The 24,358-nt window shown below is 40.0% G+C and overlaps 3 protein-coding genes across 6 annotated transcripts; all 3 read right to left on the minus strand.

The window, feature by feature from the left end:
• Position 1: 1 nt before the first annotated feature.
• On the minus strand, positions 2–4,324 carry mcat (malonyl CoA:ACP acyltransferase (mitochondrial)). 3 transcript variants are annotated; one of them, XM_042402517.1, is made up of 7 exons: positions 4,247–4,324; positions 3,982–4,145; positions 3,764–3,862; positions 1,973–2,060; positions 1,660–1,877; positions 1,284–1,421; positions 3–447 (listed from the first exon to the last, which is right to left on the minus strand). In XM_042402517.1, the coding sequence occupies exons 2-7, from the start codon at positions 4,075–4,077 to the stop codon at positions 175–177; spliced, it is 912 nt and encodes a 303-aa protein (XP_042258451.1). In that variant the 5' UTR covers positions 4,078–4,145; positions 4,247–4,324; the 3' UTR covers positions 3–174. The 3 variants fall into 3 exon arrangements, with proteins under 3 accessions (XP_042258450.1, XP_042258451.1, XP_042258449.1); XM_042402516.1 differs by having other exon boundaries at positions 2–447; positions 1,973–2,032; positions 3,982–4,313; XM_042402515.1 differs by having other exon boundaries at positions 3,764–4,311.
• A 2,449-nt stretch (positions 4,325–6,773) lies between these two features.
• Positions 6,774–16,421, minus strand: def6c (DEF6 guanine nucleotide exchange factor c). 2 transcript variants are annotated; one of them, XM_042403433.1, is made up of 12 exons: positions 16,350–16,421; positions 14,973–15,113; positions 13,755–13,937; positions 12,150–12,380; positions 11,914–12,060; positions 11,334–11,442; positions 9,982–10,202; positions 9,544–9,651; positions 9,128–9,294; positions 8,833–9,034; positions 8,647–8,737; positions 6,774–7,205 (listed from the first exon to the last, which is right to left on the minus strand). In XM_042403433.1, exons 2-12 carry the CDS (start codon positions 15,003–15,005, stop codon positions 6,994–6,996), a joined length of 1,704 nt encoding a protein of 567 aa, XP_042259367.1. In that variant the 5' UTR covers positions 15,006–15,113; positions 16,350–16,421; the 3' UTR covers positions 6,774–6,993. The 2 variants fall into 2 exon arrangements, with proteins under 2 accessions (XP_042259367.1, XP_042259366.1); XM_042403432.1 differs by lacking the exon at positions 16,350–16,421 and adding an exon at positions 15,886–16,328.
• Positions 16,422–20,474: 4,053 nt separating this feature from the next.
• Positions 20,475–22,202, minus strand: LOC121891087 (tetraspanin-7-like). The gene has a single exon (XM_042403818.1). It carries the CDS (start codon positions 21,616–21,618, stop codon positions 20,530–20,532), a length of 1,089 nt encoding a protein of 362 aa, XP_042259752.1. The 5' UTR covers positions 21,619–22,202; the 3' UTR covers positions 20,475–20,529.
• Positions 22,203–24,358: the final 2,156 nt, after the last annotated feature.

Below are 24,358 nucleotides of genomic sequence, written 5' to 3' on the forward strand. Positions count from 1 at the left end.
AATAAAAAAATCATTTATTCAGTTATACAAACAAGACCATCAAGAAGCAACCACAGGAGCTCGAAGGTTTAACAGGTCTTGCAGGTCGGGTTATTTGAGATAAAATGAGCACTGAGGCCCGTTTAACTTCCTGTAGTTTGCCTTTTTCATCACCGAGTCCATGTCTCTGCATTATCAGTCATCATAAGTGGTGACATCCACATGTGTGTACGTGTTGAAGGCCTTCCTGTTGCACTTCTGAAGCGTGGCGCCGAGCTGCTTTCCGGGGCCCACCTCATAGGTGTGAGGGAACTTTTCCCCCTGCATCCTCTCGAAGATCTCGTGCAGAGTCTGCTCCCACTTGACCGGCGACACCAGCTGCTTCACCAGCTGTCTGCGTACGTGGCTTTCGTTCATGTAGCGCTTGCCGTCCACGTTGGAGTACACGTTGATCTCAGGACGACGAACCTGAACGGAAGAGAAATCTCAGTGTTAGACGGAAGTACTTACTTATTCTAGCTGTCTGGTTTTTCCAAGAGTTGTGTCTATTTTTTTAAAAACAAATAGCTATTGGCGAGGTTAGGTGAGATGTGTATGAAACAAAGTAATATTAAATGGGCAATAAGTATGATTTTACTCTCTCACAGCAAAAAAAGATGATGTAGTTTGATGACAGCTTTGTTTAGAGAACACTGAAGCTGTTCTGGCAGGTTATGAGTGTCCTTTTCGCCATAAATTGTACAGGGACTAAATAATCTCCTCTGTTTAACAGGTAAATTAGCACTTACTGAACATTACTTTTGAGCAGTGGCTACCAAAGTGGGTGTCTTAAGGATGGTCCAATGGTGCTGCAAGAACTGCAGATAGACTGTACTTTTCTTGCAATATATTCGTAATATTACCAATAGATTAAAGAAAATGTCATTGATTAAATTTTCAAACATTACAAAATAGAAGAGGCAGAAAACATTGAAATTAACAAATTAAAGTCCCTGTTTAATATGCTTTTTTCGCTCATGGTTGCTTGCAGTAATGCAACAGGCTTTCCAGCATGTCAGTTTTCCAGGTGCACAGCAGTCAGAAATAGTGACTGTCAGGGCAAGTGATGGATTACAAGAATAAATTCTTATTAAAAATGGTGTTACTCTAGCTGAAGAAATGTTTTGTGGGTGGGATCGGACACTTGGTGGAGCGCCATGAAAAGAAAAAACACCATGAAGTGCAACTGTAGCTTAAAAAAAGTTTGGGAATCTCGGTTTTAGAGAATAACCAAAGCTGACACGGTGGGTGCACAGCGGACTTACCTCCACCTGTCGGAGAACCTCTCTGAGGGGTTCGGTGGCCGACTTCATCAGCTCAGTGTGGAAGGCTCCGCTGACCGGGAGAGGCTTGGTCCTCATGAACTGGAGATGCCTCGAGTTCTTCTGGAGGAAATCCAGCGCCTGGAGCAACAACACAGCACACAGCCTTTGTCATGACTGAGACTTGAAGACTAATTGTAAAATTGTAAGACTTTTTTTCCTTACACTTTTACACAGAGTTATATCACTGTAAATTAGGTAAATGAACAAGGATATGGAGTGTTTTTCCACCTTAGCTGATGCTTTTAGAGCTGTATTTTCAAATAAATGCTTTGTGAGGCTGACATTTGGTTTCCTCGATTACAGATTAACCTGTTACCTGTTGGTGCCCTGCGATGACCCTGCCGTCAGGGAACAGATAGTTGGCCACAGAGCAGACCGGCTCCGTGATCCCCAGGCTCTTGCAGTGCTCTTTAGCCTGCAGACAGGCATATTTATACTGGGCCTGCGGTCTACCAATCACTGACAGCATCCCACTGGGAACCAGCTCTGACGCTTTCTGCATGGCCTCTGCACGCACCTTCACTGCATACAAAGCTGGAGAACACAGCAGGGGTAAATATTGGATATTGATTTGATATTGCTGCCACTATGCTTTTAACTAAGCAACAGCTCTGATGTGTCATGTTCACCTTCTGCAAAGTTCATGGCACCAGAAAAGACCAGCGCAGCAAATTCTCCGACGCTGAAACCTGCAGCAGCAACACATGTCTCAATGGCCTGTGGACACAAGTTTAAAACAAATAAATAAGCTCACACACACACACACACTGCTGCCAGCAGGGTCCTTATGAGGTCTGAACAACTGAAAAACACAAGATAAAAGGATAAATAGAGCTTTTGAAGTGAGTTTATTCCTGTGTCTTGAGTCACAATCACTTTGCAGAATCAATTTAACATCTAATACACACTGTATGATCATCATATTTAAAAAAGAAAAGATGCATTGTTATAGCTTCAACTACCCAGCAGCATATTAAGTATCTTGACATTAGCTTCATCCTGACCAACTACAAGATTAAAATGCTACTTACATCATAATGCATCAGTAATAATAACCCAATTATATTAAATTAAGACAAAGATTAATTTTGCCTTTTTGGATTTATTCATTTGAAGCTTGGATTTGAAGCTAAAATTAGGGAAAATCTGGAAGACTGCATCATTGTGTATAACAGAAATATGTTTTTTATTCCTTTAATCATCATGTGATGACCACCATCAACTATACTTTTACTTGAGTAAAATTTTGCATGCAGGAATTAAATGCAGTATTGCTACTTTTGCTTAAATGAAGGATCTAAATAAATTAAATTAAATAAACGGAAACAGCCACAATAAACAATATCACACACAAAAAACATGCATGTGTATCACAATATTGTTAAGACACAAAATCACATTATTATCATTATCATCAAGACACTAGAATGGTAATATATGATTAGTTTTATTATCATTGTTTGTGAATATCTTAAATCTTTGAATAAGCAATCAAACTGTTTCGTGAACATATTGTCAGACAAAAGTGAAAATGTCCATCACAATTTATTCAATATTCAGATAATATTCCAGAGCCAGTGGTGAGATTTCAAATTACTTATTTTCATTGATAACAGTCCTGAACCAAAAGATATTCAATTTACAATCATTATAATGAAACATTTCAAAAAGCAGCAAATCCTTTAATTTAAGACTAGAGACAGCAACTATAGGGCATGTTTGCAGGATATATGAACTAAATAATCAAAGGATAGATTCACAATTCTTCAAGTCTGTCTTACAACAACAGTCAGGTGCCCATATGAAGAGTGAAAGAGGTTTTCCACACTGTAATCATTCCTCCTATTCATACTGGTTATGAAAAGATCCCCTTCAAATGCGCTTTCAGTTTAAATAATGAGGGCCAAAATCCACAGTGTGTCCACACAGTCATTTTGTCCAAAAATCCATTTAAAAGTTGATGTGAAGCTTATATGAGGCTTCAGCAGTCTGACTTAGTCATATCAAGTGGATATCTGCCACATTTACAGTCATTTTAGCATCAAATTCCCTTTTTGCGTTTCCCTGTTGAGCTGCAGTGGAAGTATAATGGCAAGAAGAGGGACTAATTGACTAATTTGGACATCTGAAGTTTAATATTAGTTTCAGATAAACTTTTAAATGCATTTTTGCAGAGAAGGAGGCTTCTGGATTTTGTCTCCCATCATTTATATTGTAAGTGCATTATGAAAGATCCATATGATTATGGATCTTCTAGTGGTCAGTATGAACAGGAGGAACGATTACAGCAAGAAAAACCTGTTTCAATGCTCATTTGGGCTCCTGAATATTGTTTCAAGACAGACTTGAAAAATTGTGAACCCGTCCTTTAATCTATTAATAAAGTAGTTGTCTGATAATTCCGTTTTATTCGTGTCTACCTTGGGGTTTTCGTGGTTCAGCCTCTCCACTGCAGCTAGCGAGGTGACAAACACAGCCGGCTGACAGTGAACCGTCTTCTGCAGCTCTTCCTCCGGTCCCTGCAGGCACAGAGACAGCAGGTCGTACCCGAGGATCTTCTGGGCTACTGTGAACATTTCTTTAACGTTAGGGTACTTTAAAAGTCCGCGACCCATGCCCACAAACTGGCTGCCCTGACCGGGGAAGAGGAGCACGGAGCGGCCGCTGGGGTCTTTTCTGGGTCTCCGCTCCGCCGGCTCGCCGTCCGGCGGAGGAGCCGGGTGAGGATCTCCATTCCCCGGCTGGTCGGTGGACAGACTCCGGCACAGATATCTGACCTTCCTTCTGGAGGCTGCTGCCAGTCTGACAACCAAAGATGCCGACATGAGGTCTTCTTCACTTAACGGTGTCTTTACGGTTAAAACAGACCCATAATGAGAGAAATATAGTTAATTTATGAAAACCTTTATTTATATTAGAACAGATCTACTCATCGCCCGGCGTGACTTCTCACAGGAGGCACCATGTTGTTTAAACTTGTCGGCAGATTTGTTTTCCTTCCGGGTTATTTTTCGGCTCTTACGAGCTGCAGCGCCACCTCCCGGTCAAAAGAGGTTATGATTTTAAAGGTCCCATATTTTACTTTTTTTTTGTTGTTGTTTTAAGTATCAAAAACCATCTCAATATAGTTTTACAACTCCTCTCTTAATCCTCTCTCTGGAGCTCTATCAAGAACAGGCTGTTTTGAGTCTAAATGCCCCTCTCCTCTTTTCTGAGTGACGCCAAGGCCAACCACAGGTAATGGACTGTAACCTAGCCTGTAGCTAGGTAAAACCAGGACTGAGGGTAAAACTCACAAATAAATTGTGATGGCCACCGCTCAGGATAATGTTATGCAAACTTTGAAAGGCTGTGCAATGACAAATTTGCTTCTTGACATCCAACAACTGTGCAGCATTTCCTCTGCAACTGTCTCTCCTCTGCTCCCCTGTGTGTGGAGGGGCTAAGCCCCGCCCCCGGTAAAACACAGAGAGCAGAGGAGAGAAACTAGCACAACACAGTGGAGACTGAGCTGAAATGAAACAAGTGCACATAAATTAGGTAAATAACATAAATAAACATATTTTGTTTCTTTCAGGAGGGGCTGGGGGTCCGGTTGGAAGGGCAGGCCGCCTTTTCAAAGCAAACACTGAGCATATACAGTAGTTGTGACATCACAACCTTGCAGAAGTCCAAACGGCTCGTTTAAAGGTACAGTTTCTGAATACAGGCTGTGCATTTCTCTATGGACTGAGAGTTTCGGTCTCTCAGTCCACATAGAAATGGACTGAGAGACCGAAACTTAATTATCTTGTGATCTTGAAAAAAAAACAAAGGGCTGAATACTTGAGATGACAAGATAATTTATCATTAGATTTATCATGGTTGGAGCTCATTGTCATTTGTTCATTCCTGTCTCCTCTCCATAACTGATAGCTCAACTATTTAGATCAAGCACAAGAATACTTCAGGTGGCCTTTCAGGACACGGGTTCAAATCTGTCATATGTTGGTTCTTATTACTTCTCTCCACCCCACTCTCCTTTCTGTTATTACATCCCTTCATATGGGATTAACCAGGAGTTAATCAACCTGCCATTTTGCTGTAACACAGATGTCATTAATAAAAGTGCTGATCTGACTCCTTGATCTGACATTTTCAGCTTAAATCAGCTGCTCTTATTCATCTTATTGCTTGAACTTGTTACAACAAATCCTTCATTTATCTTTTTTCTTACCAGAGATGTTCCATGTTGTTGTCCAGAAGGCATTTCTGGTTCTTTTTTTGTTTTATAGCTAAAAATGAATAAAGGAATTTTATTTTCATATATTAATTGCGTTATTATTATTATTATTTCAATAATGATCTGTTCCTTGTTAATGTAATGTTTCTAATTTAATTACACTCCTAACTTCTTAGATTCTGCTCAGTTGAGCTCAACCTAAAAAGGGCTGATACTGATTTTCTTCTTCTTTTTATATAAATACATAATATAAACATTTTTTTATAGGAAGCCCTTAAATTTGGCTATTAAAGAATTATAACCAGGATATGTACTAAGTTGGACATTTTACAGTTGAAAAGTAAACTTGTAAGTGCTCTCTAGAGGATAAAGGCGATGGTATTTAAATTACGTCACACATGTCTGACATTTCCGTACTGCAATTTGTTGTCTGTTATCAGCCGACATACTTTATCTGTGATAAGATAATATCAGCCCATCGATTCATCAGTCAGGTGCTACCATTCAGTATTTTGTTCTAAAAACCCAATTTTGCATACCAAACATCAAACCTACTGAAAATAAAGATTTGTTTAAAGACAGGCAAAGTGGACAGAAAAGTAAAGCCTTCAGTAGGGTACAATGTTTTTTTCATCTGCACTTTTTAAATGTTTTACATATTTATTACTTATATGGCTTCTTGTATGTTATCAGTTTACACCTTTGGAGAGAAGAAAACTGCTCATCAATTTAAAATATACTCAATCTCCTGAATGATTTTAACACAAGTCAATATAAAGTATATATAACCTCTACGGATCAACCAAGACCACAATGATGAAAGTACATCCATCAACTTCCTGAGGTGGATCTTGAACATCCACTGGTCAGATACCATCCGCAGCAATGATCTTTGACAGAGAATGGACCAACAACCAGTGGAAGAGGAGATCAACAGAAGAAGAAACCCAATACCAGCACCACCAGGTAGGAACCCCGAAGGCACAAGAGAGATAGGCCGGCCCAAGAACACCTGGCGTAGGGACCTTGAGACGGACATCAAGTAGAGCAGGCTGACATGGAAACAGCTGGACAGCAGCCTTTGCTCCATGAAAAAGGAGCAATAGGCGTCAAGTAAGTTAATATAAAGTCACATTAAAGACATCTTTCAGGAAGTCTCATTTTAATGGAGACAAGTGTAGAGAAAGAAAAGCACAAACATCACAACACATTATTAACGCATAAACTTTATTGTACAAAACTGTAAATCTCACTTGATCTTATTCAAATGTGTTTTCATTAAATCCTGCATTACAGTGTGCTCGTCATCATACTGTAGGCCACCATCTTAGTGTGCATCTTAAAATATAAATACAAGGCTCGTCTTACGTAACTCATCTTTCAACTTGTCGATTTGAAAACTGGTTCCCCTAACCTTCAACCCGGTGATCATATTTGTCCGTTGGATTTCTCAAGCGATTCCTCTGACCCGTCTGACAGGTTTACGGCCTCCATCTGCTCCTCGAGTGTCTCGTTGTCTCCGGATATCTGGATGTCCTGATCGGCTCTTATCTTGAATTTAGAGATAAACTCGTTACTGGCCAGAGCGCCTTCCTTTTTGGGACATGTATTTTTTGATGATAGGCGATGATCCAAACGTTCTAAAAAAAACCCAAAACAAACATTTGAACTTTGTTATGTTCACTGATATATGAGCACAGCTACTTCAAAGACTGATTGTGCAGTATAATAACAGTATAATTACCTCCATAAAGAGATTATGTTCTGGTTCAGATTGTTTGTTGGTTTGTTAGCTGGATATCTCAAAAATGTTTTGAATTAAATAGTTTAATTACATTTGGTGCATAGTTAGATACAGTTTTTAAAAAATATTTGTTAACATTGCAGGATTGGACATTTTTAATGTGTTCAGTATCTTCTCATGAACTGATGCACTTATTTGAATGGAAAAAACTAGCATATGTAAACCATGACTGTATTTTAATGCAGATCTGGATCCAGATGCACATTGAAAAATATTTCATATTATTATATTAAAAACAAGTTATGGGATAATGTATTTTTGTCAGCGATATGTGTTCTCTGAATGCTACTTTCATTATGTGTACAGTGAGTCAACATAGACAGATGTAGAGATGTAGTGACGCACATACTCAACTACTACTTAACCGTGCTGTTTAATTTTGAGAAAATTAAAAATTATTCATTTTAAAATATTAAAATATTTAAATTTAAAATTGTGATTCCAAAACCTCTAGTGACCATAAACTGGATTTCATACTTTAACCGTCTTTTTATTTGCGTAAACAACATTAATAAAAACAAAATTATGTTTATTTGACCTTATGAAAGATAAGAAATCAGGCTCAGTTATAGAAGAGTGTCCTTGGAGCTGGTAGAAATTCAGTTTTACTCTTTGACAGGTCATCTTTTCTGAGTGTAAACACCGCCCTTTCAGCTTAAGTATGGTCTATTTTTAAAGCTTGTGGGCAGCAGAACAAGTTCTAAACACAAACTTAGAGCAGTATCACCTTATAAAGTTGTTGTGGTGAACCGGTTAGCAAACAGCTGCCTGTTTACACATCCAGCAGACATTGAGCAACATTAACCAGTCATTTGAACTTGTGTTTTTGGCCACCGGACAAATGCAAGCCCAATATTCGCAATCCTTGTAGCTCTGTTTTCGTCTCTACTTAATCCTGAGGGAAATATCAAGCTAGTTGCTAACTTTGTCTGCCTGCTGTTTCATGCAGGGCAGGTAGTGTACAGTGGATTAATCAAAGCTTTTCTGCTGAAATCAGCTGCCTGCTGTGGCTGGAAAGGGGGCTGATAAAAGCAGTGAGTGTGAATCAAAACAGTAAAGTTTCAGACCATAATACTAAAACAATGAGACGCTAAAATGATCCAGTTAGCTGAGGGAAACTGCAGAGTAAGGTGAAAGTCCTCTGTGGATTTGTCACTAAAAGTGATCCCCTTCAAATTACACATAGTTATTTAATCCATTGTTAAGGAATAAATGTTAAGTCACCATGTTGCCCTTTAGATCAGACCCAAATAAATAAGACAAAGAGTGCACTGCACCTCCAGGAGTGATTGGTGTCATCAGGCGGTTCAGCTGGACGTTCCAGTGCCGGACGTGTTGACTCGCATTCCTCAGCTTCTCCTGTATCTCCTGAAGTCAGAGGATCACACAGTATTTAACATATAATAAAAATAGTATTAAATCCTATGCTGCTGGCTGTGATTCACTGCCTCTTTCTTTCTCACCTCCAGGTGTTGGTGGCTCCTCTGGCGAGATGCACGCAGATCCTGGAGCTCCTGAGAGGCCGAATGGAGGGCCGAGGGGGCATCATCCTTCATACCGCCACCTGAGGCTACCTGTTGTATGGAGCTGAGGCTCTGCAAGGCCATCTGCTGCTCCTGGAGGAGCTGGAACTGCCTCTTCTTCTCGTCTTCAGCCTGCAGCAACCTTGAGAGGAGAATAAACTATGAATCTCTTTACGGTTTGGTTTGATTATAGGGTGATAGTGTGTGAGTGTGTGTGTGTGTGTGTGTGTGTTACCTTTCCAGCTCCTGCCTAGCCCTCTCCTCCTCCAGTCGAGCCTGGATCTCCATGTTGAGAGCAGCCTCCAGTTTCCTTTGCGTCAGCTCCAACTCCTGGATCCTTTTCTTCTGTTGCTCAGCCTCCCTTGCCCTCTGCTGCATCTCTGCTTTCATGCTGTCTCTCAACTGGGAGAACACACATGCACACACACACACACACACCAACTGAATGGAAAGAACTGGCCTATTCCCGAATCACCTTTTCCAGGAATGTAAGTACCATTTCCACTAAAAACACTAAAAATCATTGAAGGTTATGTCTGAATTTTATAATGCCGACATTTTGCCGCTGAGATCAAAGCCAATGGGATGGACTCTAAATCCCATTTCTGAAAACTGTAAATAAATGTTGTCGTCTGGCAAACTTTATCGTACCATCTCCGCCTCTCTCAGCTGTCTCTCCAGCTCCATCTGCACCTCCCTCTGCTTCCTCCTCTCTCTCTCCTCTGCCTCCCTTCGCCGGGTTTCCAATTCACGTGCATGCTGCAAGAAGATACAGATATGCAATACATTTTGTATACATATATCTACTCAATGTGCATTACTGAGACATGGCAGGAGAGGTAACTACATCTTTAACAGCACGGCAACACCACATTACAGAAATATGGTCATGCTGGAAGATGATTTTATTTTTATCTGACACATAAATTAGTTGATATGATGATATTTTACTTGAAAATGTAATGATATATTAAAAAATGAATTGTACTCAACACATACAAGGTTAAAATATGGTTGACTGACATTTTTAAATCAGAAAAATTACCTCCAAGATAAACAGATATCATAGTGAGCCTCTTCCTCTCTTACCTGGATGATGTTTTCTATCTCTAGATCCTGTCTGTCTTTCTCTTTCTCCAACTTCTCCATGTCTTGGATGTTCGAGTCGTCCGATTGGCTGCTCCGGCTGCTGCAACTGCTCCGGCTGCGCTCCCGTTGGCTGTGTTCCCGCTGGACCCGTCTCTTCAGTTTCAGTTCCTGGTGAAAGGAGGACTTGCCCTCACTCTGGAGACGAAGCGCTGTCTGAATGGCTGGAAATATAACACACGCACACACACACACACACACACAGATTTTTATTTTTATGATGGATAAAAGAGAGTTATTTCCTGGTGGCCCCATAGTTTCCACCAAAAAATAAAGGAAATTGCCAACAAAGGCGGTTCTGCTAGTGATTTATTCAGGTGTAAGATGCCGAGTGAGTACTAGTGTTCAACAGTGAACTGAATGTAAAACTTTGTTACTTTTGGGAGGCATCTAATCTTTAAAATCATCTTTAAAGGGGACATAACATGCTTCTTGTGTTTTTCTGTCACTTTTATACTGTTATAATGTCGGATGTGTATGTTTAATGCTTTGTCTGCAAAGTTACTTCTATTTCCCCATCAAACTAACATCAGATTGTTCACGCATGCCCACAAATGGCCATCCATTACGTTGCCTTTGTTGCTAAGGTCGTTGCTAAGGTTGCTCTATTGGTTGTTTACGTTGGCCACTCGCATATTTCGGATTGGATTTGGGCTCGAACATGTAAGTGTGTATTTGAGAAGTTGACATTTTGAGTAAATATTGAGAAAAAGAAGTGAAATCCTAGAGGCAGCTTCTGGAAGCTGACCAATCAGAACAGAGCAGGCTCATCGGGAGGGCAGTCTTAAAGAGACAGGAGCTAAAACAGCCTGTTTCAGACAGAGGCTGAACTGAGGGGCTGCATAAAGGACTAGTATGAGAAAAATAAGGAGTTTTTTTGAATTGTACACCATGCAAAGATATTCCAGTAGAGCCCCAGAATAAAAATATAGACCTTGAAATGTGCATGATATATCCCCTTTCTTAAAGAGACTTTCGCTTTGATCTAGTGCTGAAACCAAGATAAAAGAACAGACGGGACTAAACACACTGACTAGCTGACAATGAGCGCTTAGCACCAAAGACATCACCAAAAAGCATGAAACCATGAGACCATGTTGATAATAAATGTTTTCACTTTCACATATTGTCCCTTGGATTTCTGCTTTTATGCCTGTAATCCATAAATAAAACATCATAGTCATCATAAACAGGAATCTTAAAATGCCTACAAGCACAACACACAAGTGACCACACACATAATGTATCAATGCAGTTAAAATGTGTGTTTTGTCTACTTATACACACCAACACACCTTGAGTCCATTCGACCTTCTGTCTCTGGTCAGAAGCACTCATCTCGTAGGTTTTGTTGTGGGTTTTCACACAGAACAAACAGCGTTTCCCCTCTCTGTCTGCAATAGGCTGAAACATAAAGAAGAGGAAGTCAGATTTAGAAAATTTAGAAGATTTAGCACATCTTAGTTTAGTTTGCTGTTTACATAATTTATCATAAATGCAAGAATTAGGGGATTTCTGACACTGCAAAGGACTTTGATTGAACATGTTCAAAGCATCCTGTCAATATTGTGCAATATCTTGCACAATATTTTCTAAACTCAATAGCTCTTTTCACTGAGAATATACTGCATTTTTACTATGTTTACTTCTTTAATTGTAAAATTGTATTTATATGTTTATATCACCTGTCTTTTGTGGTAGTTGTATTTTCTCTCACCCTCTATTTTTTTATTGTTATGCACCACAACAACAAGACAAATTCAATGTATGTGCAAACCTACTTGGCAATAAACCTGTCTCTGATTCCTGATAACGTTCGTCCTTCTATATACAGTAATTAAACGTGCAAAGTTTACTCTACATATCCGCACTGACCTCTATGACACAGCTCTTATCCAGCTGGATCTCTCCTTTCTTGTCTTTCAAGTCCTCGCTGACATAATAAGCCATGGAGGAGGGCCTCAGCACGAACCAGCGCTCAGTCCAGTTCCTGCGTACATGCCCCTTTTTCCACATGTAGCCCTGCAAACAGGAGACGGGGTTTAAGAACAAAGACAAGAAAGCAGACAGAGTGGCTACAAAAGGCAGGGAGATACAAACTAAAGTCTCACCCTCTTCAGGACATTGTGATACATCTCCAGATAGACCTCGTCCAGCGCCAGACTGAAGGCCTCAGCGCTGGTGACCCTCAGCAGCCGGCCTGCACCCATGTGCTCCAGGAAGGTCCAAACAGACATGCCCTCTTCCCGAACTACAGCATCTTGGGATATTAAGTCCTCCAAGGGCTTCCCATCCCACTCCTGGCTCATCGCTGTGGAGATTTTCTTGAGTAAATACTCCACCTGAGTGAAGAAAACGTTATAACTTTTACATTTACTTCCACAATTAAACAAATATCAGCAGTAAATATAAGTGTGGAGATTAACCGTTATTTTCTGATACTGACAGTATGCTGACATGTTGTGTCAGTGTATCTCTCTAACATATAGCTTATCAGGGGTAGGCTACTGTGCTGACAGGACAAAAGCGATTTATTTTTGACTGTGTCTACAGGAAACCAAAAGCATTATGGAGGAAGCGCAGGAAGGAAGAGCCTCATTAACTTACTTACTTGCACTTGCTTTTTTTTTCTGTGAAAAAATGTCAAGCAGTCAGACTTTGCTGAGATACAAGAAGAGCTGCAACTAATGATTATTTTCATTAATGATTAATATGCAGATTATTTTCTGCATTTATCGATAACAGCTTTGTGTATAAAATGTCTGATATAATTTACCACAACCCATGACGATGCCTTCAAATGTCTTGTTTCATTTGACTGACAGTCCAAAGATCTTCAGTGTGCTCTCATGTATGACCCTCATCATTTTTGCGTAAAAAATGACTGCACTGATTAATCAGTTATCACAACAGTTGCAGATTCATTTTCTGTCAATTGCCTAATCGTTGCAGCTTGGTTTATAAAGAGCAGTGGTTCCTAACCTGAGGGTCAGGTCCCCTCACGGGGTCACAAAGAAAACTCTAAATGTCACCAGATATTTTAAGTGATAAGAAAAATCGAGTTTCCGCATAATTCTGTCATTTTTTTCTGACTACTTATCGATAATTGTTGCTTTCTTCCTGTGAAATACGCGATTCTTCCGCTTTATGTCTGAACTACTCACAACTCCTGTGCATACTAAGGCCAGAGTCTTTGATATAGGGTTCAGGAGCACACATTGCTTAATTTTAAATGTTTTGTGCATTGCTTAATTCATAAGCCAAAAAAATTTGGTAAACGCTGATACAAAGCATAATATTTCATTCTGGAAATTATCTAATCACAGTGAAAGTGCCTCATATAACTGATAACTGAACTGTTGCCTTCTGTTCCTGAGATATTTATAACCCCATCTATCTTTATCTGCCTATTGAATATGAAGAACTTAATTTTTGCACTTATTTACATTATTTATCTCAAAATGTGTCCCTTTTGTTTTTCCATAGTGTCAAACTGTTTGTATTTTTCACTCAGAGGAGAAAACAATCCATCACATAAAAGGTATCATGGATTTTGAGTCTCCCCAGTCGACCTCTAGTCAATCAGGTCTCAATTAAATCCTTTTTCTAGTCGCTCCCAACATCCTGCCATAAAATCCTGTTTTAAACATCAAACCACAAAAGAAAATTGCAATCTCAAAACAACTTAATGAGACACATCTGTCCACATCTTTTACCTCCTCTGGTATCATCACCAGTGGGTAGCGGTCCTCGGACAGGAGGTTGAATAAACAGAAGAGTTTGAAACAGTCTCTCTCTGAAAGCAGAGCCTCCTTTGGTACCCCCTTGTAGTTCTTCTTCATGGTCATCGTCCAGCACAGGTCGTCGAACTTCTCCTTGTCAAACATCCCCTCTTTGACCTGGCAAGCACAAAAACGTTTGTCACGACTGTTTTTGGAACAAGGATGGAGCACTACAGCACAGAGGAATAAGATATATCAGGCTTAAGCTACAGGCAATAGTTGTTAGTTAAATCAATTCATTGTTGGTTTTGGTCTTTTCATGGGATTTATTGAGAATAAGAAGATAAAATAGAATATCAGCCATTTCCTTTTAGTATAGCTGCTGATTCATCAGCAGGCCGGTGCTATCATTTTATTTTGGATTATTACAAATATATTGGTCCCACATTTTTTGTTGACCCTTATTTTTCATAGCATATACCTGTGTATTTTATAACTTGTGTTATTTTTACTATTATTATTATTATCAATGTAATATTTGTTTATTTTATTTAACCTTTTTTAAAATCAGGAAAACCTTTTCAAGAGTGTCCTGGCCAAGATGGGCAGCAACAATGATGCAACAACATAAAGCAGACATCACAAAAATATATGTCTCAAAAATACATGACAATATCAGAGTGAAAAAACTGAAGTGTAATATATATATAAAATATTACATCCTGAAAACAACTTAAGACTCCTTAAAACAGCCCAGTAGAGGTTCTTAAATATCTCTAAAAAGGATGGATAGACAATTGAGAAGATAAATAACTTACATGTTATGAACAGTTTACAGTTCAAAAGTTAACGTTGTCTTATACTGACTGTCACATTTGGTAAGAAAATTTACAGTAAAAGTAAAATATCCTGGTTCAGTATGTATATCTTTGTCACTTTGGTCACAAACACTTAAGTAACCACGTTTGGGGAATCATTGACAGAAAAAAGGGTCATGATTCATAATCATCAATTTTTTATTGTACTATCCATTATCCATTATTAATAACAGTATCTGCTTTAAAGATCATGTATATGTTTGTCGGTGGTCATAAATGTATTGTTTACTGGCATTTCCTGCCACTCATTTACATAATCTAAACCTGGAAAGTGCGTCAAGATGACTGGGACAAAGGACACAGCTGCAGAGGTGATTTATGAAAGTCACAGTACCTTATCCAGTATATATTTGTTGAGGTAGGGCATGTAGCCATGATTAGACACCGGCCCGTCATCATCGTCCTGGAAGTGCTCCTCCAGGGCCACGGGGTCATGTGGGATGTTGAGCACTGTGTACAGGTTGTGGGAAAGCACCTGAAGTACAAACACAGATATATTTATAGATATATAGAGGGTGTGATGTCTCTGTGTATGTGTCAAGGTCAGCAGAGAGTCTCCAATATGGCCTTTGCACTTTCAGGCTGCGCATGTTTCTTCAAATATCCACAAACACATAAACACACACAGATACAAGCACAGGCAGCTATTCCTCAGAGACTAAGCGTGTCAGGACAGCTTTCTGCTATTTCCTTGGATTCTTCTCACCTATGGGGGCTCAGTCAGGCGTGTAGGAACTGGACGGAAAGCAACAAGAGAGACAAATATAACATTTACTGAAGGGAAAGATGTCAAAATAAGATCTCTTCTTGCTGATGTCTGTCTTGTCTTTTACTAAAAACACTGACAGTGGTGGTGTTGTGTCAATATTTAAACTTCTGAGCCACAGGGAGAGGTTGGGCTTTCAGTTTGAAGCTAAAACTGGCCACCTCACCTCCAATCTGAGCAGGTTACGTGTCTGTTGGAAGAACTATTTTTCAAGCTTTTTCAAATATTTGACTTTGACAAACATTTGGTGATAACTGCTCTTCAAATTGCAACACTAATTCGCTCATAAACCTTGTATTTCACAAAATATAAAGACGCTATAGAACCTGATGAAGTCTGGTTGGACTTCAACCAACGCAAAGTTAAAAGTAAAGGAAAAATGGGTCAAATACACAGGTACAAGCTGCTTCTGTGTTGTCCAGTGGACGCCCCTCGATCTCAGTTTCCTGATCTTCAAACGCCTACATACATTCCTGCTTACCTTTAACTGCGATTTGGACACTTTCCCGCACTTCTCGACGTCCAGCGATGTGAAAGCGTACCAGATAGACTTGAGGAGCTCGGATTTTAGGTCCATTTTGGAGACCCCGGCGTGCGCAAAACAACTACATTTCCAAGCGCAGCGCAGCGGCTTTTACGCAGCGACGGGCGAGCGGCGGTTGTGAGAATTGCCAAATAAAAATGTGGGGCAGAGCACAGACTGCTGTGCAAACTGCAAAGGACCGAAAGTTGTCAGCTGAAGGGCAGACTTAAAGAGGCGGAGAGTAGAGATAAAGCGCGGAGTCCCACACGTTCCTCCACAGTAAATCCATGTCTCATAATTTTAGAAGCATTTAAATATTGTAAAAACAACTACTGACACAATGTGGATGAAATTCCCCAGAATTATACTTTAGTTTTCTTGCCGCACACTCTTAACTTAACAACAAAAATGGACAAACTCACAGGGCAAAATTAGACATATCCAAGCTGTTAGATTCCCAGGGTTTGAGACATTTATCATCACAGGGTGGGTTTATGAATTCCTCAAGTAGCTGCCAGCCAAAGACCGTGACCATATAAGAGGTATCCGTGTTGTTATCAGATTCAGGAGGCTTGCATAGGCTTTAATGACACACCCATTTGTTCAGAGAGCCCACAGCCACATTTATTTTAGCAGCTTCAAATCCTGAAAAGTTCAGGGACACCACAGTGTTTTAAATATACAAAACCACTTGACGTGTTATTAAAGGTTTCATATATTCAAGATAGAAATGTGAGAATTGATTCTATGATATTTTAAGAATTGGTTGGGTTTCAAAGGTTGTAACCTAAATATATTATGTAATGTAGGTTAGTATGTTATTGCAGGTTCTCTTCTCTTTATCTTTGGGGAGAGCTTTTGAGGCTATACAGATCTGATAGAGACTTCCTCTGCACTATTCTGCAGTCATTTTGTGTTCCTTCTGGTGACCAGATGTTTTAGTACAGTGCCAGTAACAAATAGTGCACAGTAAAGCAGCCCAAGTGCCCAACCCAAAATAGTTTTCAGAGGTATTGTGAGCAAAATGCCCCTTGTGGTTTCCCTGACTTAAGGTGTAGCTCGAATGTGTTTTGTAGCTCATCTTTTGTGTGATGAAACAGATGGTGGGGATGTGGCAAGCTCGAGAAAAAAATAGGTTAAACAAGGACAGTGTAATCAGACAGGAATCATCCACAAGCACAGAGCATAATGTAGGTTAATCAATACCATGATTAGGTCATGAAAATTGTTTAGAGGCCATGGTCCAATGCCTTTCTGTCTCTGAACATTGATATATGTGAGTTTTAAGATAAACTGTGCTGCAAATGTGTGAAAATCTGCCTCATATCATATGATTACCCACTTCGACCACAGGATATAGTTCATGATTTTCTGCTCCATAAACTAATCAATGCTGGGTGAGACTGTTGTGTGTCATTGTGCTCAGCAGTGCGTCTGTATCTGTTGTCTCCCTTCAAGGGCAGATCTAATCACCTTTGTCTCAGGTGGTAGAAATGAAATGTCATTCAGTTAGCCATAATTTCAGATTTACCCGGCCAGAGGTTTCAGTATAAAGATCGATCCGCCACCATCTACTGCAGAGAATTTAGTACTTTGGCACACTTCCAGCATGGCCTTTCTCGTAAAATAAAGCCCCAGACTTGTTTCTGAGGTCTTTAAAATGCAGACAGCAGCTTCAAATCTGCCACCTATAAAGTTGAGGGATAAATGATTCACTTATTTTCAGTTTAAAGAGGAAAAACTCTCATTAAAACTCAAAATGTACAAGATTCCGGCAAGTCACAAGATGTTTATTAGACATTATGTGCCTGTACTGTATGTTATTTGACTGTTTACATACTACATTACATTACATAAAGGCTGTTGCCATTTTTAATATATTCAAGGGCAGCAGACCTTGATATTCCAGCATCAAATCAATATCATAATCTGTAATGAGGGAAAGATTTTTATTGATGTTCATTGTTGACAGATATACAGTTTCAGTCATGCTTGTTTCCACAGTACATGATTATTAGAATAGATGAAACATTACTGTACAGTATGTGGGATAAATATTATACATTACAATTACAAGAGCAATAAAAAATGTCCTATGGAAAGGTGAAATGTGTTATAATGTAGCGGGGAGGAAGGTGTCTTTGTCTATTTGTATGATGTCAGTGCATACGGTAATCTCATAACACACATAACAACAATATGAGAAGAAAAATGAACCCTTACATACTTAATACATTATTAGATATAATTAGTCTTTATACCAAACGTCTGAATCACAAATCTAAACCTCAACAGTCATAAACAAACTGGTGATTAATCCTAAATTAAGCTTTCAGAGAGCAGAGAAAGCGTATTCTTTATGTTTTACACTTTGTTTATGGAGAAAAAATATTCACAATCACAGTATATTATGGTCATATGTTATAAAACAGTAGACCATGGCAAATGATTTCAATGAATGTGAAGAAAAGAACTTTTTTTTTGGTGATTTATAAATGATGTATGAATTATGTTTACAGTATGTGCAAATACAAAATGTACAAATGTGCAGCTGCACAAAAAAGTTGAAATGCTCAAAAAAAGTATTCTGGGTCATAAAATCGCATAATTTCAGTCTATAAGAATGGTGTTTAGTGTGTTTTTTTCTGCAAAAATGGGTCAAAGTGGACCTGAACATTATGTAAGAGTTTAAGTAGTGTTGTGACATCTTGGAAATACACTTTTGTTTTTTTTCTTGCTGAGAGCTAGATTTAAAAAAAAAAAAGAAAAAAAGATGTCACTCTCATGTCTGAATGCTAACTGAAGCTAAAACCAACAACCAGTTAGCTTAGCTTAGCTTAGAAACGGGAAACTGGAAACAGGAGAAAAGCTAGCGTGGCTCGATCCAAAAGTAATATATCCGCCTACCAGCACATCTAAAGCTCAATAATTAACACATTAAGTCAACACACACATCTTTAACACATGTTTGTTTTGTTTTTTATGTGGATTGGACAAAAGTGAAAAAATATGTGATTGGTATCAATATTCTTATGTAACTCTTAGCAAGAAAGTAAATCTGCTCTGCTTTGAATTTCTAAAATCTGATGTCGAAGAAGAGCCAAAAAAAAAATGCTGATCTAGTCTAAACTTCTCCTCAGTGTTTCATGTTTGGGTCATGCCAATGCTTGTGAGCATTTTTGAAGTTAAGTCATTCGTAAAATGTTGTGGTTTAAGATAAACTTGTGCTTCAGGCTTGTGCTACAAAGTCTAACAACACAGTGACACCTGAAATAAACCATTTTAAAAGCAGTCAATCTTACCATCGCTCACCAAAACACACAGTAAACATTATTAGAGCTTGTCAGATGTATGAATGGCACAAAATATCACAGACAGTAATAAGTGATTATTAAGCTCTTGTCTAAAGCACCATTATAGCCCAGTGTAGTCCTTGTAATGCAAAAATGGATAATGCAAACATCTGTTAAACAGCCAGATTGAATTGTTTGATGAGGAAAAACTGCTGGTGAACATTTTTTGTGCATTTTTAGTGGTGAAATGTAGTAAATAAGTTGAAAAGAGAAGGGATTAAAGAATATTTCAACTCTAAATCATAGTTTTTTTTATGCATAATCATCATATATATACATTCCATACATGAAGCATATGGAAATCATGCCTTTTTTTTTAACATTTCAGAAATCAAATGCCAGGAAATCAGGAAGGAAAGCCTCACAGTACTGTTATCTAATGTTTTCATTTTAAGTCTGTTGCCAAGTCTGACCTCTCCCCCATTTCACACACCGCACACTCCCCCTCCACCACCCCGCCCATTCCTCCCATTATCACTGAATAAAAGAGGCATTTTTTTCAAATTTGTGCAGCAGGCAAACAGTGAGTGTAACAGAGCTGTTAAGTGAGAGGAGACGCTGATTACAGAAGCATTTTTTTTACAGCTGTAAATGCCCATTTGAATGTTTTCTTTTGACGATATCCTCAATGTTGCTTAATATAGAAAAGACATATGTCTCCAGGACAATTTAACAATACTATAGGTTTATGTCGTGACTATCAGTTTTAATGGTTTCATCTTTGTTTCTGAGGAATCATGTATTTTTTTGTCTGTTTGATGGCAGATGGCTCTAAACGCTATGATACCCATGAGCCTCAGCTGACGTTTCTATGCAGAAGAGGCTGATCAGAGGTGCAAATCACAGCTGTAGCAAATTCAGAAAAAATCAAAAAACACTGTGCCATATTTCATCAGCAGTTGACCCAGAAACCGAAAGTGGATTGATTCAAACTACTGGAGGTATTATCAGGTTTAGTCTAACCTTGGGCTAACCATTAGTATTGCACGCAACAGAATTGAAAGCTCTATGATTCAATGTTTCTTACCAACATGCTCCTTGGAGTTGTAGTTTTTCCCCTTAAATTATATGTACAGATGTATTTCATGCACATCTAAGTCGTGGCAGTGCTCCATCTGACACTGTCTATGTAAAAATGGACGCCCAAACCCCTCCACCTCCCACTCTGCAACTCTATTACACTCAAAGGGCATTGCTCAATCCAAAAGTCGATCCTTGGTGTATCTTGCCTCATTTTTTAAACTAACCATTAATGTGCCACTACACGTCGACGTTGTCTAGGTGCCAGCCTGTTGGCCAGCAGACATGCCAGGGCAATGCCTCCGATCTGGGTGAAGGCCAATCCCAACACAGTGGCAGCAATGTGGAAGACGTTGTCGTTGACCAAGCTGAAAACTTTGCGGAAGCAGCCACGTGGATGGATTCCTGCAGCGACCACTCCTTCGCTATCGTCTGACGGCAGAGGTCGGTTCCTGCAGCCCTTACGCCTCACGCAACAGCTGTCCGGCAGGGACACTGAGGTGCCGTTCTCGGTGGGTGGGAAGGTCATATGTTGGATAGCCCAGTCCGAAGTGAGCCAATCGCGCCAACCTTCAGCTCCACAACACTCCAGAGCCCTCTGCAGGCTATCTAGGGCATCGGCACGGCCTTCATCCTCTGTGTAGCCGGCCACCGCTCGCTGTAAGCCGCTGCGAAATCCTCCAGCAATGTCTTCACGATAGAAGAGGCCGGAGAGTCCAGCTGCCAAACCTGCTACAAGTGCAGCAAACTGAAAGAACCCGTAAGCCCTTAGCACACAAGGTAGGTTTGCAGCCACCCCCAGACAACCCAGGAAGCCCCAGGCGGTGACGGCGGCGCCTGTGGACAGCAGGATGAGTGGGGCGTTGGGGTAGCGATTGGCGGACAGCATCATGTAGTCCGCCAGAGAAATTTGAGCCCACACTCCCAAGGTGAAGAGGGCCAAGCCAGCTGCCCAGAAGAGGCAGCTAAAGGCCAAGAGACCCAGGCGCAGGAGGTGCATGATTCCCACTGGGCGGCAGCAAGGTGGGGCAGCGCCCACAGGTGGAGGTGCAGGGGGCGCCAGGGAGGCCTCTGAGCACACGGACAAAGATAGTCGTTGCTGCTGCTGGTGAAGATGCTCCTCCTGCTCTTGACTGGGGGACAGCAGGTAGCCTGGGATTGCTGATGGCCGACGAGGAAGAGGAGGAGGAGTGAGGAGGTCGAGACCCCTCGGAGAGGACAGTCTTCGCACAGTTAGCTGCTCGCGTTCCCAATCCTGAGCTCGTCTGCTGGGACTCGGCCGAGCTGAAAGGGAGTCGTAAGGCAATGCCAAGCTCATGATCCTGGCTCCGGCTTTATCTAGTCCCCTCTCTCTCTATTTTACACACTCCCCCCTTTCTCGTCTTTCCTCTATCAGAGCCTTCACTGTCCTGCAATACACAATCCCCCTCCCTCTTCTTTATGACTGGTTATTAATCCGCCACCAACACCAACCAACACCGGCTGGACTGTAAATCACACTGATGGGTGTCGCGTCGTGCTGTTATCTGCATCCACAGCCCCCTTGTTTCCAGTCTATTTATCTCTTTATTTCGGGTCTTCTTTCCACCTGCATGGTCACCATTACTGTGAATTCCTCGGCTGACATCCACATCCCGACATCTGCTCGCTCGACGCTGCCCCTCGCTCTGGTCACGGCGAGAGGTGACTGCAGTGGGATGGACCAGGAATTCACCCATGCACACCCTCTCTCGGTCTGGAGGAGACATCTGCTTGAGTTTGACTATGGTCCATTTGTAAAATAAATGTGGCGGCAAAAAATCCCAATGTCTAAACAAAATGTTATGTTTGTTAAATCTAAACTTTCCTCTTTAATTTTTATGATTATTGACAAATAACAAGTAGTAGAAATCATTGTGTGGATCAATGTCTGACAAGAAGATGACAGATTGGAAAAATGATTTATGGCAAGTCAGATGTCAAGAGATTTTTATGTGTGTTGCATATTTAAACGTCAAATAAATAAAACTTTAAAGTCTTGAAGCAACTTATTTCATTGCGACAGAAGGATAATCAAACACTTTTAGTACATAAAGTCACCTCCTCAGGTCATCATAATTTACACTAAAAGCACTGCTTACTTACTACAAATGTTAAAGTCCCTGAAAACTTGGTTTCAAACCTAAAGTATTTCCCTGTTACATTAAATAATCATGACATGAACTGCAACCAAAGTTAAAGCATGAAACAAAGAGTTTAACACGTTAAGCAATTAGCAAAGTCTTGATTGCAGTGAGGCAGTGCAAGCAAACAAAATCAGTCAAGAAAACATTAATTAATGGATTTAGATGATGTCAATTGTCTCGTTTAAATTACTAATAAAGTTTTTCATCAATATGCTGTACCTAACATTTTCCTTTTTTTTGGCTTTTGCTGTTGGGGCTTGCAACAGGGGTCCCCCAGCTGGGGATAAAGCTATGGACGTTGCGGTTATATGGCCATTAGGCCACCAGGGCGCCTCATACTTAACTTAACGTGTGCTTTTGTTAGCATGCCTGTGAAGTTTATTTTTAACGTAGCATGGATTTTGGCCACATCTCTGTTGAAAAAGAATTTTAGTTACAGTGCTACTACTTAAAGCGGGACTCCAGCAACTTATTACACATTCATGAAGTTCAGATTTTTTGGTCAAAATTGATGCAACAGAGGCTCAGATATGACGACCTTTAGGGTGAGTCGAGTTTAACTTCAAACTTTGTGTTCCTGGGATTGTAAGGCTGGCATTTTCACTGAAAATTGTAGTGTGCAAGCCCAGATAACCCTGATGACATCACTGTGACGCCATCAGGGTTATTTTCTGACTTTAGAGGCTCCTTCAAAAGCCACTGAGGACAGTATGAAATTCTTCTCACAGCCTCAGTAATGTAATGGTATATCATATTCAATGTATATTCACCATTTTGTTCCACATTATGCTGAACAAGTTTCTGTCTCTCATCTAGCAAAATTTGTTTTTCACTAATTATTAGAAATACATTAAGAAACATATACACTCAGCTAAAAATAGATTATCATTGTCAAACCAGTAAAACCTGTCCGTTCAGACTGTTGGTCCCCAGTAATATGATGCAGCCATCTTTATCCTGGTGATTCCTGCTTGGCATCGGCAATTCCCTCTCCATCAACCCTCTGCCCGATAATGGCTAATTAAAGCTTCTCAGTTAATTAAGCACTTTCAAATGCCTCTCTTTATGAGGACAACCATAATAGTGACATGATGACAGAAAGGGGAATACCCAAATAGATTGGCTGGGCAAGAGGAAGGGTGTGCAGATCTGCAGTGTGCTATCATACTACAGAAATACACCGTGTGAAATTCTGTTTGGGTTACAGAAAATTACTTTACAACAAAGGAATTTTTTTCCTGGATTAAAAAAAAAAAAAGGTAAAATGAAATATAATTTGCCACAATGGCTCATGTTTTGCGTTTGCCATGTAACACATTTTAGCACCTTGTTCTCTAGTGTATGAGAAATTCGACAGTGAGCAGGATGTAGACAGACAGATTTTACCAGCTGGAGGCCTGTAGAGAAAATGAGGTTGTGCTTATGATGTTTATAATCAATCTCTTGCTATATAAACATCAGCTCTGTGAGCCATTCAGTTTTATGTGCACTCTGGACAGGAACGAAGAAAATACATTAACTGACACACACACAGTTGTAGATTTCAAAGGCACCTACACTGCAGAATTGTATAGGAACCTATTTGCTGTTGGTTTTGGTTGCAGAAGCATCCTTTTGAAAGAAAAACCTACAAAATGGTAAAGCAGAGTGGACAAAATAACAGGAACATGCTTAGCAGTGTTTCCCAACTTGACAAGCTCTTAAATTTAAAGGACCAGTGTGTAAGATTTAGGGGGATCAATTGGCAGAAATGGAATATAATATTCACAAGTATGTTTTAATTAGTGTGTAATCACCTGAAAATAAGAATCATTGTCTTTACCTTCTATTACCTTAGAATGAGCCCTTTATATCCACATAGGGAGCGGGTCCTCTTCCACAGAGCCCACCATG

The sequence above is a fragment of the Thunnus maccoyii genome, chromosome 23 (genome assembly GCF_910596095.1).
Source record: "Thunnus maccoyii chromosome 23, fThuMac1.1, whole genome shotgun sequence".
NCBI classification, from domain to species: Eukaryota; Metazoa; Chordata; class Actinopteri; order Scombriformes; family Scombridae; genus Thunnus; species Thunnus maccoyii.

Coding starts and splice junctions, on each gene's coding strand:
- mcat (XM_042402515.1), bottom strand. CDS start 4,168: ATGTCGGCATCTTTGGTTGTCAGACTGGCAGCAGCCTCCAGAAGGAAG. Junction 1,422..1,659: donor TCATCGCAGGGCACCAACAG/GTAACAGGTTAA, acceptor TTGTTGCTCCAG/GCGCTGGATTTCCTCCAGAA. Junction 448..1,283: donor AGGTTCTCCGACAGGTGGAG/GTAAGTCCGCTG, acceptor TCTTCCGTTCAG/GTTCGTCGTCCTGAGATCAA.
- def6c (XM_042403432.1), bottom strand. CDS start 15,981: ATGGACCTAAAATCCGAGCTCCTCAAGTCTATCTGGTACGCTTTCACA. Junction 12,061..12,149: donor ATCACAATGTCCTGAAGAGG/GTGAGACTTTAG, acceptor TCCTGTTTGCAG/GGCTACATGTGGAAAAAGGG. Junction 10,203..11,333: donor GAAGGTCGAATGGACTCAAG/GTGTGTTGGTGT, acceptor TTATATTTCCAG/CCATTCAGACAGCGCTTCGT.
- LOC121891087 (XM_042403818.1), bottom strand. CDS start 21,618: ATGAGCTTGGCATTGCCTTACGACTCCCTTTCAGCTCGGCCGAGTCCC.